Genomic DNA, 13,840 nt, shown 5'->3' on the forward strand with positions numbered 1-13,840 from the left:
CAGCTTTCAACAAGCAATGTCAATTGGAGAAGCCAAATTTACTTGATTCATTTAACAAGATGTGATTCCCTTAATATAGAGCGGTGGTAGCAAAGTGGTTAGAATGCAATATTGCAGGTTAATTCTGCTCACATTGCCAGGAGTTAGATTCTTTCGATCCTGACCGGCTCCAGGGTGACTCAACCTTCCATCCTTCCAATGTAGATAAAATGAGGAAACAGATTGTTGGGGGCTATGCTGATTCTGTAAACGGCTTAGAAAGGGTTGTAAAGCACTATGAAGAGGTATATAAGTGCTATTGCTATTAATACCCATGTATAAACAATAAAATTGGATCTGGTCATGTGATGACTCATTTAATGACTGCATCGCTTAATAACCAAAATTTTGATCCCAATGGTGATGGTAAGTCAAGAATTACCTGTGTTCCATTTTTGAATTGGATGGATCACACCTCAGCAGACTTTTCTGTATCTTGGAGTCTTCCTGAAGAGTTTTGCTCAAGGGAACAAGCAGCTGTGGCTAGAAGAGCTTTTGCCCAGCTCCATCCTGGTCCCAGTTGCAGCCTTTCCCAGATCAGAAAACTTTCCTTATGATCATTCATTCCTTAGTCACTTTTTCCTTGGATTCTTCAATGTGCTGCATGTAGGACCGTCCTTGAAGACTATTTGAAAGTTATTGCTGCCCCATAATGCATCAGCTTGGACATTTATGAATACTGATGTTTTGCCCATGTAACACAGTTGCTTCAAGAATTGCACTGTTTATCAGTTAGTTTTCATGCTCAATTCAAAATACTGCTCTTAAAATCTCTTCTTATCTTATCTTTGGGACTGTCCAATGTATTATATCTTTCTAGCAGTGGTGAAATCTGAACCGGGTTAATACTGGTTCGCTGGTCGCACATGCGCGCCATGCGCCAAATGCGTGCTGCGCATGCGTGCCATGCACCAAATGTGAGCTGCACACACGCAGTGCGCACCAAAAGGAGGCTTGGGAAGGTAAGTAGAACAAGCGCTGGGGGTGTGTGATCAGCTGTGGCACACGTGGGAACCTTTTTAAAAACTTTTTAAAAACATTTTTTTACTACCGGCTCAGGCGAATAGATAGTAAAAAAATGCTTTAAAAAAGTTAAAAAAAAAAAAAAAGGCTCCGGAGATTGCGTGGCACAGCTGTGACCGTCAGAGCCTTTTTTTTTACTTTTTTAAAGCATTTTTTACTACTTATTCACCCGAACCAGTAGTAAAAAAATGCTAAAAAAGTAAAAAAAAAAAAAAAAAGTTACGACGATCGTGCGTCGCTCAGCTGATCGTCGAAACTTTTATTTTTTTACATTTTTTACTACCGGTTCAGGCGAACCGGCCCGAACTGGTAGCATTTCTCTGTAACTCTCTCTATTGCATGCTTTTCTATAATGTTCCCCTGAAGACCAAGCCAGCCCCATTCTTTCTGAGCTTTCCAAAATAGTTAAGGCTTCCAGCCAGTCTTTGGGATCTAATGTGTAAAATGGATCCTCCTGGGAAGAACAGTGGTGTTGAAATGGCTTGGGCTGTTCTTGGGGTTTGAAGGGAGCTGATGATCTGAGTTCTGTTTTGATTTGTGTTGTAACCGTATGATTATACTTAGCTCTCTAGGCTGCTCAGGATCATTCATAATGGGATAGACATATAATCCTAGTAAATAAATAAGCAAATTCCTACAGAAGCTGCACCCATCCCAACCTCTAAAGCAATGCTTCTCAACCTCAGCAAATTTAAGATGTCTGAATTCCAAGTCCCAGAATTCCCCAGCCAGGGGAATTCTGGCAGTTAGAATCCACACATTTTAAAATTGCTGGGGTTGAGAAATATTGCCCTAAAGTATTGCAGGGGAAACTTTCCAATTTCTTTAGAATTAATGTTGATACAGTTTTCTTTTTTCTCTCCAATAGCTACACCAGGCAAGCTATTAAACTGGGTCTTAATCTAGATTTGTTTTCCCCTCAAGACATAAAATTCACACAATACTAATTTTGAAAATAAATGTTACTCTTTAAAAAAAATAACAAAAGATTAAAACGATCAAACAGATTATTTTGTTTCAGGGATTAACGTGGTCATCAGCCAGTTGTTTTGTGCTAGTTGTTCATAATGGGAGAAGCCTGGGATTTTCCCTTTTGCAGAAAAAAAATTCTCTGACTATCTATGTTTAAGCAGCTTTTTTTATTGTAGAGAGATGTGATGGAGGGATAAGCTGTTGAATGTATTTGTTCAATTAACTGTAAACTTTGAGCTTTTTAAGACACAATAATTTGCAAATAAATATATGAAATTCAAAACATTTCGGGTAACCTTTAATAATGCTAGAATCCCGCTACATCATGGTGGCAAACCTTATAATAAATCATGTTATCTGATTCTATTAACTTCATAGAATCAAAAAATCAAAACACCTTCAAATTGTATTTTGAGTTCATCTTCCATGACCTTAATAGGTTAGCATGATACTTCCATATTTTACTTTCATAACAATCCAAAGCAGTGGGTTACACTAGAGAAAGAGATCTCAATATTTCTTGGATACTTACGACACAAGATAAGTGCAGCTGATGATTGTATTTCCTTGTCTCCTCTTCGTTACAGATGCTCGTGACACCGAACAACTAAAACAGAATAACATTACACACATTCTTTCAATCCATGACAGTGCTCGACCCATGTTGGAGGTAAGATAAGAAACTTAACGAAACTTGAACCAATGGGGTTTCAGTAGAAATAAGAAAGAAAATGCTATTGACTTAGGACTATTTCTGTAATGGGCTGCGGATAAGAGGAAGGAGGAAATTGTTAAAGAATGATTGTGTAGGTACAAGGAAGGGGCCTTTTCTCAAGAACTCTGATTACCATTTTCCCATTAATCTGCTCAAATGACTCTAATGTCATAGTCACGTCATGATAAGTTAGTGTTGTCTAACTTCCATGTGAGGTTTAAATTCCGGCATATCAAAGTTAAAATACAGAGATGCCACTCTCCCTTTAAGAATCAGTCCCTACAATTTATGTGATGAGATTCTATCAGTTTGAGGTCTCTTTCTCCATGTTAGGGACAGCCTTTGGTCATCAAATGTTGTTTATATGCAAATAAGTTTATAAATCCAGTAACAGAGGATATCATAGATACAGCAGGCTTACAACAGCCCTCATATCTTCACAGATCTAACTAGCATAAATATAGTGATACGAGTTAAAAATAGGTTAAAGTAGAAGATTTTTTTAAAAAAAAACTAGTAAAAGAGAAAGAAGACTTCAGCTACTACTTCCCAGAAATCAGAACAGTTTATGGTGGAGAGCTTTACACAAGTATCTCATAGCTATTCATTGTTCTTTGTTTGAGAGCGCTATGAGGTCTGGAATAACCTTGGGTTCCACCAATGCTGAAATTTGGCACAAGGCTGGAAATGAAATTTTTAAGTCAATGTTCTTCATTCTTCACTAGGAGCTACTAAGATGGCTGAGAATATACATTTTTTGTACACATTTGTTTCAACTCTGTAGAAAATTTCACTGACTTTTCTTTAAACATCAATGATCAAATTACATTTTGCTTACTTCTGTTTAAAACACATAAGAATTGAAGTTAAAAAATAAGGACTTTTTTCATCTTAAATACTTAAGATGAAATATTTATCTTTCGTTTAAAAGATAATATTTCTTTTAAAAAATAGTTTAAAACTTCATAATCGTAGTCTTATGGGAAATATTGCTGTAATTGTCACCAGAACCTGAACCATAATTACTATTTTGCCAACACAAATTTACAGTCTGCAGATTCATAAATAATAAATCATAAGCATTTAAATCCTAAACACTTCCATGTTTTCATCAAAACTCTTCTATATGTATCTTCCATATTAGCAAGCCCATTTGACTTTTAATCCAGTTCCCAAAACTAAATATAGTTCTTCCATCTTTTTTGTCCCTAAGGAGTCAAATAAAATCAACATCTGAAAATAAGTTGTTAATAACTAGAAGTCTACTGATCTCCAGGGGGAAGTCTGTTGTTGATCTTTTTGGAGAAGTGTTAATGTTTCAATGATGTGAACACTTTTTTCTGAAATGGCTTTGAGTCTTTGGCTTTCTAGTTACTTTGGTACAATATTTCAATGATATCATGTGACCTTTATACCAATTTCAATGTAATTTAAACTTGAGAGATTCATTTAATTTTTAAAAGCACCCTGAAGAGTATGATTCAGCAATTGTTTCACTAACGTCAAGATCAAACAAACTTTGTGATATATTCAGAGCAGTAACATATTGCATCATCTTCAACCCTCCAGGGTGTGTGTGTGTTCATGTGTGTAACAATCTGTTTTCTTCATATAGTAGGATCCTCATCTTCAGTGGTGTAGTAACGGTACATTGGCCTCACTTATTGCTGGAATTTTTGAATATTTTCAATAATAAAATGAGTCAAGAGTCTCAAGTTCTATCCTGGGTGACTGCCCTTTAAAGCAACTGTGAAAGGACAAAGGAACAAAATTACTCTTCCCCCACCTGCCCTATTTGGTCCTGTAGTTGCGCTGGCCAGAACTCTTGGTAACCTCTTGTTGTTTTAGTTTTGAGAAAACCATGAGAAACCAACTGCTTCCTACTTGGGCCGTTTCTGACGAAATGTCCCTCATGAAAGAAGAGTATCCATTCCTCATCTGTTGATGTGGCATATCAAAATAACATATGGGGGCTTTTTGGGCTAACCTGAAAGAACTTTGCCAGGTGTTTGAGGCTTCTTATTTGCATCTGGCTTCACAATTAGGTACCCTGAAGTTTTGTTTTTGGCTGTTAAAAATATTTCTTGGAAGTCATCGTTGAAAAAATTTACATAAATTTTAATACCGAGAAGTGCAATGCCAAAAATAATGTAATGCTTATTCCTCCCTCTACCCCCCCTTCCATCCCCCCTCATCTTTTTTATTTCGGTCTAGAAAATTGTGCTGAGCTTCAGACAGTTTAAAAGATTGCTTTCTTACTTTTTAAATTTAAAAAAAACAACAAGTAGTGATTCGTTGATCTGTAAATGGATAGAGAACTGAAATGTAAAGTTATTGTAGTATCTTAAGAGAATTTGCAAAACGGACATCCAAGTTCCTATAAATTGGTTGTCTCATTCAAAAGAAGGTATTTTCCAATTCTAAATACGATCATAGAAAATGCCTTTAACAGAATGTGCTTAAAATTCGATGGCCACATTTTCAGCATGTGGATTATTAATTTTATGTAATCAAGCAATACACTTTGTCAACTAAAAACAGTTCTCATGAAACGAAGTATTGAAGGTTTTTAATGTGACTTGTTTGCATCTGTGCATCTGTGATTGTTTGAAAGTAAAAGATTTCCTATTGACTTCATTTTTTTTTTAACAGATTAGGCACAGCAATAGTTATTTCTAGGCATTCTTTGAACCGTATAAAACATGAATGAATGTCGTGATCTCATATTTTTGACATTTAGATTTTCCTTTCCCCAGTTCTTCTTTTAAAAGTTAACAACTGTACAGTTTATCCATTTCGTTAAGTAGAATTTACACTCAGATTGCAACTAAAAACTAAGAAGAGATTTAAAACAAAACAGATAAAAACAAGATTAACTGTAGAAAAGAATGGTGATTATGTGGTAGCCGAAATGGAATTGCAACTTCCATAGTTCTATAAGCCTTAACAAAGCAAAATAAAATGTTTTTTTTTAATGTTTAAAAAAATATACATATTCATCTTAATAAGTAACTTTGTTTTACATCTATAATTTGTGATTAAAAATCCAGTAAATATAATTCATGTGAACTATAAATTACCTAGCTTAAAATATTGTCATTGTTGTATTCTAAATAATATGTATATTTCGATACATGTGTAATCTGAAACTCTTGAACATACTAATAATTAAGCACAGTGTTTCCAATACAGAAGTTTTGAGTCTTGAGAAAATTTTCCTCAGACAGTTTCACCAAGGTCTATTGATGTGGTACCATTTTGTAAGCAGTGAGTACAAATGTTAGAAATTTGGCCGTCCTGGCTGCCAATGTTGAAAGAAGCAAATCTTGAAATCAGAAGACTTGCGCTAGTTTTGTTAACTCTCCCTTTGTATCGGTTTAACTGTTTTCTTGACTTTCAGGGCCTAAGAGAAATAAAAGGTTTATGCTTGTGGTTAACTTTTCTCTGATGAAATAGAAAACTGAGAGGAAAATGAATTTATTGGCTTCCCATTCTGTCAAGCATATTCAGATGCATTGGGATTTGGAGGAATGTATCTAGAACCTGACTTTTGCCAGAAACTGCATTTAGTTACATGTTGTTTTCTGTGCTCTGGGTATTATTCTAGCATCATGATGTAACAGATTTTCTGGTGTGCTTGTTTGTAGGATGTGCTCCATTGCTATTTCACGAAATTCCTACTCACAGGTGCTGCCTGAAGAGAATGAGTGTGAAACGACTTCTGCTTGATGGTTTTGCATTCATACAGGGCTGGTGTTTGCTGCCACTTTCCAAAGTATCTATACCAGGGGTGAAATGCTCTCGGTTCGGACCGGATCACCTGATCCGGTAGCAATGGAGGCAGGTGGGTTGGAGAACTGGTAGCAAAAATCCCTGCCCCCCCCCATACCCAGGTGAGCCGCACAATCATCAGAGGCTTTTTTTTTTACTTTTAAAAGCATTTTTTCTACAACCAATTCGGCTGAAAAAATGCTTTTAAAAGTAAAAAAAAAGCCTCTGATGATCGTGTGGCTCAGCTGGGATCGTCAAAGGCTTTTAAAAGAAAACCCTTTTTTTCTTTTAAATGCCTCTGATGATTCAAGCTGAGTTGCCTGATCGACAGAGGCTTTCAGGCAACTCAGCTTGGATCGTCAGAGGCATTTAAAAGAAAAAAACCCTTTTTTTCTTATAAATGCCTCTGACGATCCAAGCTGAGTTGCCTGATCGGCAGAGGCTTTTAAAAGCATTTTTTTACAACCTCTTCACCGAAGTGGTTGTAGAAAAAATGGTTTTAAAAGTAAAAAAAAAAAAATGGCCACACCCACCCAGTCACATTACCCCCCACCAAGCCACGCCCACAGAATCAGTAGTAACAAAATTTAGATTTCATCACTGATCTACACTATTATTTATTACCCGTATTCTGATTACCCATATTATTTATAAATAAATAAATAAATAAATAAATAAATAAATAAATAAATAAATAAATAAATAATATGATTTCTGATGGTTAGTCAAAGAAGAAACTCTTTTGTAGTCTTCTTTCCACCCATTTCTGGACACATCGACATGCTGCAAAGATGCTATTGAATCAGGTGGTACCAGGCAGAATAATATCTGCAGGCAAAAAATATTGTATGAATAGCAGAACAGCATGGAGGACAATAAGTATATATATATATTTCAAATGTGTGTGTTTCTAGTTAACACGAATGATTTGATGTGGGATTACTCTAACTTAGAATTGGGACAGGGAGAGAAATACATTTTTTAAATTCATTTTATGTACCAGCTAACCTTGATTAGTCCTGCAAATAAATGGTTTCTGCTGGGGAGTCAAAACAAAAAAAAAAATAGAGAGAGGAACTTTGCAGGTTTTGGAACTGTTGTGTGTTTGTTTGTTAGATTTCTTCCAAAAATTCAAAGCATAGCATTCTTATCTCCCATTTTTCCAACAACAATCTTCTGGGCTATATTGGTCCAGAGGCTCCAATGAACTTCTATGGCTAAGGATGGACTCAAATATGAGTCTCCATTAACAGTGATGCCACACTGGTTTCTCTTTCATTTACAATAGAACATAATTTTGGAAATGTTATGAGCTTTTCCAAATTATGGAGACTAATTATTTACATTCATTTGCAAATGAAAGTTTTTCCTTTTTTGTGCCCTCTCGACTTATTCCCTGATGTTGCTGGTAAGGTGGCCTTCATCCAATCAAAATGGTTCCTGACTCTGCCCCTTCTACTTACTGAAATTATCATTGAACAACCGTAGGATGCTACGAATGCAAGATTAGTCTCCAATAAAAACAGATAGCTATTAAGATAAAATAGATAAAATAAGATAAAATAGATCAAGAGGCCTACTTGGGTATTTGTCATAGAGACTTGTGTGAATAGATGTGGGCCAGAAACATTAGTTATACAAGTTGATTGCCTAATGCAAAGTGAATGCATATGACACATCAATTACATCAGTCAATAAACTGTATTGGGAAAGAGTCAGTGGACATCAAGAATTGGAGAATCAGTAATACAGAGAAATGTACTTCTATAGTTGTGGAAACTGAATTTAAGGGTGGTTTTATTTTTTTTTAGAGTAGCAAAAGTAGGATTTCCACGATGGTTTTTCTTAAAGGGTTTCGGAGTACAGGAACAGACTACATGAAGCGGGTTCATTTTGTTAGTGAACATAAGGGCAGGAGTAGAAATCAGTACACTTCAGAGGATTATTGTGGGCCAAGGAGACATGTGCCAAATGGAATATATTAAAACTGTAATATGTAAAAAGTTAGCAAAGTAGCTTTTAACTTGCTAGTAAGTGAGGGGAATATTTCTGTAATGAGTATACAGGGTGCAGCCCACCAATGCTTTGAGTATCCCTAGTACTATCCAAAGGTTGCAGTTGAATTGTAATTTTTAATATGACAGAAAGGGAAAATTATTAAATACAGGGGGAGTATTCAAAATAATTGTTTTTAATCAATTAAATCACATTTAGATTTTATCTTGGCCACATTTGTTTTTTGAAGTATGGCTGCCCAGATGCCTTTTAGATTTTGTCTTGGCTTCTGCTTAATACTTAATTGGGAGAATAATGTGAAGATGATGGTTTTGCAACGAAGTTTATACATACTGTGTTTCCCCGAAAATAAGACCGAGTCTTATATTAATTTTTGCTCCAAAAGACGCATTAGGACTTATTTTCTGCTTAGGTCTTATTTTTGGGGAAATACGGTACTAAATGCACCCATCTGGCTGACAATCTTAACTGGGGCTTATTTTGGTGGTAGGGCTTATATTACGAGCATCCTGAAAAATCATGCTAGGACTTATTTTCCAGTTGGGTCTTATTTTCGGGGAAACAGGGTAGCACTTCCCCATTTTAGCCCCTTCCCCTATCCCCATAAGTAGGAAGGATGATAGTATGAATCTCTAGGGGGGGGGGGAAATGTACAAGGTAGCTTTCAATGCACTCATCCAGTAGCAAGTATCAATTGTTTTAAAGAAATTTTGAATTTTCAAAGATTGGCTGGAAAGCTGAAATAAATGAAAATAAGAAATTTTCACGGATGGTTTGTAGGATTAGCAATCCAGAGGACAGCATGGCTGGTTCTACAGTACTGTCTCCCATATCCGCCAGTGATGAGGTACATGTAGTTGGAAGAGTTTAATATTATTATTGTAGCTCTTATGGAGGTGTAGACTTGCCAAATTAAGGGTGTATCCTTTGAGAAGATTTATATGTAATGACATCTTGAACATCTACTACCTTTCATATATGAATGTTGACAGGCAAGAGGATCTGTGGCTGCACTGACTTTCAGCCGTTGGTTCTCTTTTACATAGAGAAAGCGTCAAAGAGTTTGACGATGATGATTGAATCCAGCAAGACAATTCTTACATGGTTTTTCACTTTTCATTCCTTCTGTTTTACATACAGTTTTTGGTAAGGACTGACCAAAAAGAGTGAATGCAGCTTATTAAAAATGATTAAGACTTTAGGATAGTACCGGTGCAGTACTGTAATAATCTTCAAAAAGGAAAGTGTCTATTTTCAAAAACCCATGCTAGAATTTTTTTTTTTAAATGACAACCAATTATATATAGCACTGAAAATAATAACCATCTTCCCCAAAGGACACATGCATTTTATTTGCCATTTTATTTATCTAAGGAAGGAAAAATGCATGTCAAAGAGTTGGTGATTTTCAGCATTAGAATTAAAAAGATACATTAAAATGTGATAAATAAAATAGAAAAGCTGACTGTTTCCATTCCAGCAAAAATTCAGTGTTGCATAAAATCTGGTTGATGAACCTTAATCTTAAAATGCTTTCTGAACACCACTCAGAAGAAAAATAGGTTCCTATCTCCGAATATGTTTCACTACAATTTTCCTTTTTTTTTTTTCAGGGAATAAAATACCTGTGTATCCCTGCTGCAGATTCACCCTCACAGAATCTGTAAGTATTTAAAACAGTGCTCAATTTCACCACTATTATCTAGATAATAGTCCAGTATTGTTTAATGGAAGCAAAATATATCTGTTTGGATTTGCAAATATATCTCACTCCTTGACTTCTTTGGAAACAACAGTCTAGTCTTTATGCTATCATGTAGATACAGGTGTTTGGGAAAACATAACAGGGAATACAAGTCCCTATCTCTGTTGTAAAATTTCATTCGGTACGTTAGTTGTTATAACTATAAAAGAAATTGGCTCCAGATTTCATGGGCGGAAATCTATAGGATCACATTAATAATGGCAGTACTGAATTGAGTCTTATTAGCATCTGGCTTTGGTTAGGAAGAGGAAAAAAAAATTTGCACACAGCAACCTATTGGCTTGTGAAAGACCAGTCTGAAAAAGAAAGCTGTGCTCTTGAAGGTTGCATGAAATTTCTCTGAAGTAAACTTTTTTTAAAAGGACATTTTAAAAGCCAACAACTAAGGCATTAACGTCACGTAACAAAGGAGGACATCAGGGAAAAGATGAAAAAAGATTTATCTTTTTATAAAATGGTTTTTGGATGAATTGATGTTAAAAGCTGCATATATTAGAAAACCCTGTATACTGTGTAGTGGGGTCTCTGTATTAAGGAAAGCCAAGAACAAAAATATCAATGAATCTTTCCTATGTTTATTTACAAGGGGAAAAAATACTTTCAATCTGATGCACTGGAAAACTTTTACATTAATGGAGTTTACTAAACTGGTCCTAATTGCTGTTGGTGTTTCGGTGGTTAAAAAGAAGCCACCTTGTGCTTTCTGTTTAGGCATCTGGATAGATGAATAAGAAATAGAGACTTTGGCTGACCTTTTTGATGGAAACGCTTTTTCTACCCAGAGTAATGACCTAGCAGAATCTGAGGCAGCCCCTCAAATGTTCAATGATCTCCCTTTCTTTTTTGAACCTGGGCTAGCCTTTTGCGGGCTACTTAAAGGCCTGAACGACCATAATACTTGGCACTTCTGTATGTACATTTTTGCTGAATCACAGATGAGCTGGGCCTATTCTCAAAAGGCTTTTTACTTCACGGCAGAACTGCTCAGACTTGCAACTAAAGTGGAATGATACAAGCTACCCAAAGATATTCAAGTGACAGCTGCGCTTTGGGGTAGCCTTCACTGTTTGTACTGACGAGAGGTAAAGCAGAGGAAAAGGGGGAGAGGAGAGGCACTTCCTGATAATCTTGATTTGTAGAGAAACAAAAGTAGTTTCAAAGGGCCTGCCTGGAGCCCACGGAAGGAAACGGAGCGCTGCCTTTTCGCTCTGAACAGAGTGCTGCCTCTTTCACCCTATGCTTTCGAGATATATTTTTAGCATATTTGCTTCTCTCATAGAACAGTGAGTTCCCAGTTGCAACTACATCAGTTGACAATTTCAGCTCACTGGATACGAGCAGGACTCATGTTTTTTTCCAATCTTTTCCCAAGTGATGGTTCATAATAGACTGCCCACTGCATCAGCTTCTCAAGATGATCCTAATATTGCCGTATGAGAGGCATATTTGCTCTTTCCATAGGGGTCAGTGGTTAAATCCAAAACCAGAGCACTCTTCTCATCTGTCTCACCTCTCATCTTTCCTACTACCTTCTCCAATTGGTATATTATGATTTATCAACTGTTGTTTGTATCTTATGATTTATGAATGTATTGTATAGCAATAGCACTTAGACTTATATACCACTTCATGGTGCTTTACAGCCCTCTCTAAGCGGTTTACATAGTCAGCATATTGCCCCCAACAATCTGTGTCCTTATTTTACCGACCTCAGAAGGATGGAAGGCTGAGTCAACCTTGAGCTGGTGAGATTTGAACTGCCGAACTGCAGCTAGCAGTCAGCTGAAGTAGCCTGCAGTGCTGCACTCTAACCACTGTGCCACCTCAGCTCTTTAATCCTATGATTTAGGATCTATGACTTATCACTTTGTTGTTTGTATGTACACTGAGAGCTTATGCACATGAATTTCTTGTGTGTCCGATCAGACTTGGCCAATAAAGAATTCTACACTTATTGTTACATACAAGCAGTGCAAGTCATGCCATGACCTTCCCCTTTTTTCTGTTCTTCAAATGTATTGGGCAATGATTTCTGGGACTTAATAGCCATTGGCTGGCAGGACATGTTGGATTACTGTTAATTTTCAAGGGAGGCGAGTATTATAATATTGTCTTCTGATTTCATCAGGCACCCAAAGTAACTCTATCAGACCTCTGATAAATCTGATCAGATAAGACTAATCTGATGAGTCACCATGGGCAAATAGGCAGCAATATAAATCAAATACATACATACATACATACATACATACATACATACCAGGGGTGAAATGCTCCTGGTTTGGACCGGATCACCTGATCCAGTAGTGATGGTGGCGGGTGGTTCGGAGAACCGGTAGCAAAAATCCCTGCCCCCCCATGCCCAGCTGAGCCGCGCAATCTTCGGCTGAAAAAATGCTTTTAAAATTTTTTTTAAAAAAAGCCTCTGATGATTGTGCGGCTCAGCTGGGATTGTCAGAGGCTTTTAAAAGCATTTTTTTACAACCTCTTCGGCTAAAGAGGTTGTAGAAAAAATGGTTTTAAAAGTAAAAAAAAAAAAAAAGTTGGCTATGCCCACCCAGTCACATTACCCCCACCACCACCAAGCCACGCCCACAGAACCGGTAGTAACAAATTTTACATTTCACCACTGATACATATATATATATAAATACATACATACATAAATAAATACATAGATACATAAATGAATAAATAAATAAATAAATAAATAAATAAATAAATCTCAGTCAGTCAGTCATTCCTAAAAGATATGTTAGTTAGCTTTTGGACCAAAAAAGGCTTGATATTTAAATTAAACTGTTAATTCCCCCCCCTCTCTCCCCAGCTTTACAAATAGTGTGCTAAACGAATAGGAGAAATAGGAAGGAAGTAATTTAAAACTGAGAGTTCAGGTGCATTTAAAACAGTTGAAATGCTAAGCTTTATTAGGGATGCTAGGTTTGTCATAAGCTGTCTGAAGTGAAATAACAAAGGGGCCAAATTAGCCTTCCTCAAGAGGGAGTTTCAAATCAGTGCTCTTACAGAGAATATTCTCTATAATGTTGAAGAAAATGAGAAACAAGCTATGTAAACTTTATTCTAAGAGATTCTGGAGCTCACCTGATCTGCTTCATCAATCTGATCCAGACTTCCGTAAATGGTCTATTATGGTCTCCAGGGTTGTTCCAGGTGCAGTTCAACCTGACTTGGTATCTCAGATCTGAAAAGAGTATCAGAAAAAATCAAGTTCTTTTTTAAACAAGAGAAGAACAGGAAATGTGGGGATGGTTTTATTCCTATGCAATTTCTCCATTCACCCACTTCTGTGTCCAGGACGATCAGCAGTAGCCCAATTACAAGAGCCCAGTCAGGCTGTAGCCAGGTCTGTTTGTCATTTAATCTTTATAGACCTACTTCCCCACCATGGTATTTTTTATATGCAACAAAATATATTTTGTATTTATATTCAGCTGTGCTTTCCATTTGTTGTAGGAGACCTCTACAGAAACATTTTGGATCTGAATCACCATAGATGATTCAGAAGTGAAATGGACCAA

The 13,840-nt window shown here is 36.4% G+C and overlaps 1 protein-coding gene across 1 annotated transcript in view; it reads left to right on the forward strand.

Moving 5' to 3' along the window:
- The window catches only part of DUSP22 (dual specificity phosphatase 22), a 39,749-nt gene that overhangs the window by 12,299 nt on the left and 13,610 nt on the right, over positions 1 to 13,840 (forward strand). The window contains exons 3-4 of the mRNA XM_070942542.1: positions 2,622 to 2,704; positions 10,150 to 10,199. Of these exons, the coding sequence (XP_070798643.1) occupies positions 2,622 to 2,704; positions 10,150 to 10,199 (133 nt within the window). The remainder of the gene's footprint in view (positions 1 to 2,621; positions 2,705 to 10,149; positions 10,200 to 13,840) is intronic.

This window comes from Pituophis catenifer, unplaced genomic scaffold, assembly GCF_029215685.1.
Source record: "Pituophis catenifer annectens isolate HBS135680 unplaced genomic scaffold, rPitCat1.0.hap2 SCAF_3, whole genome shotgun sequence".
NCBI lineage: Eukaryota > Metazoa > Chordata > Lepidosauria > Squamata > Colubridae > Pituophis > Pituophis catenifer.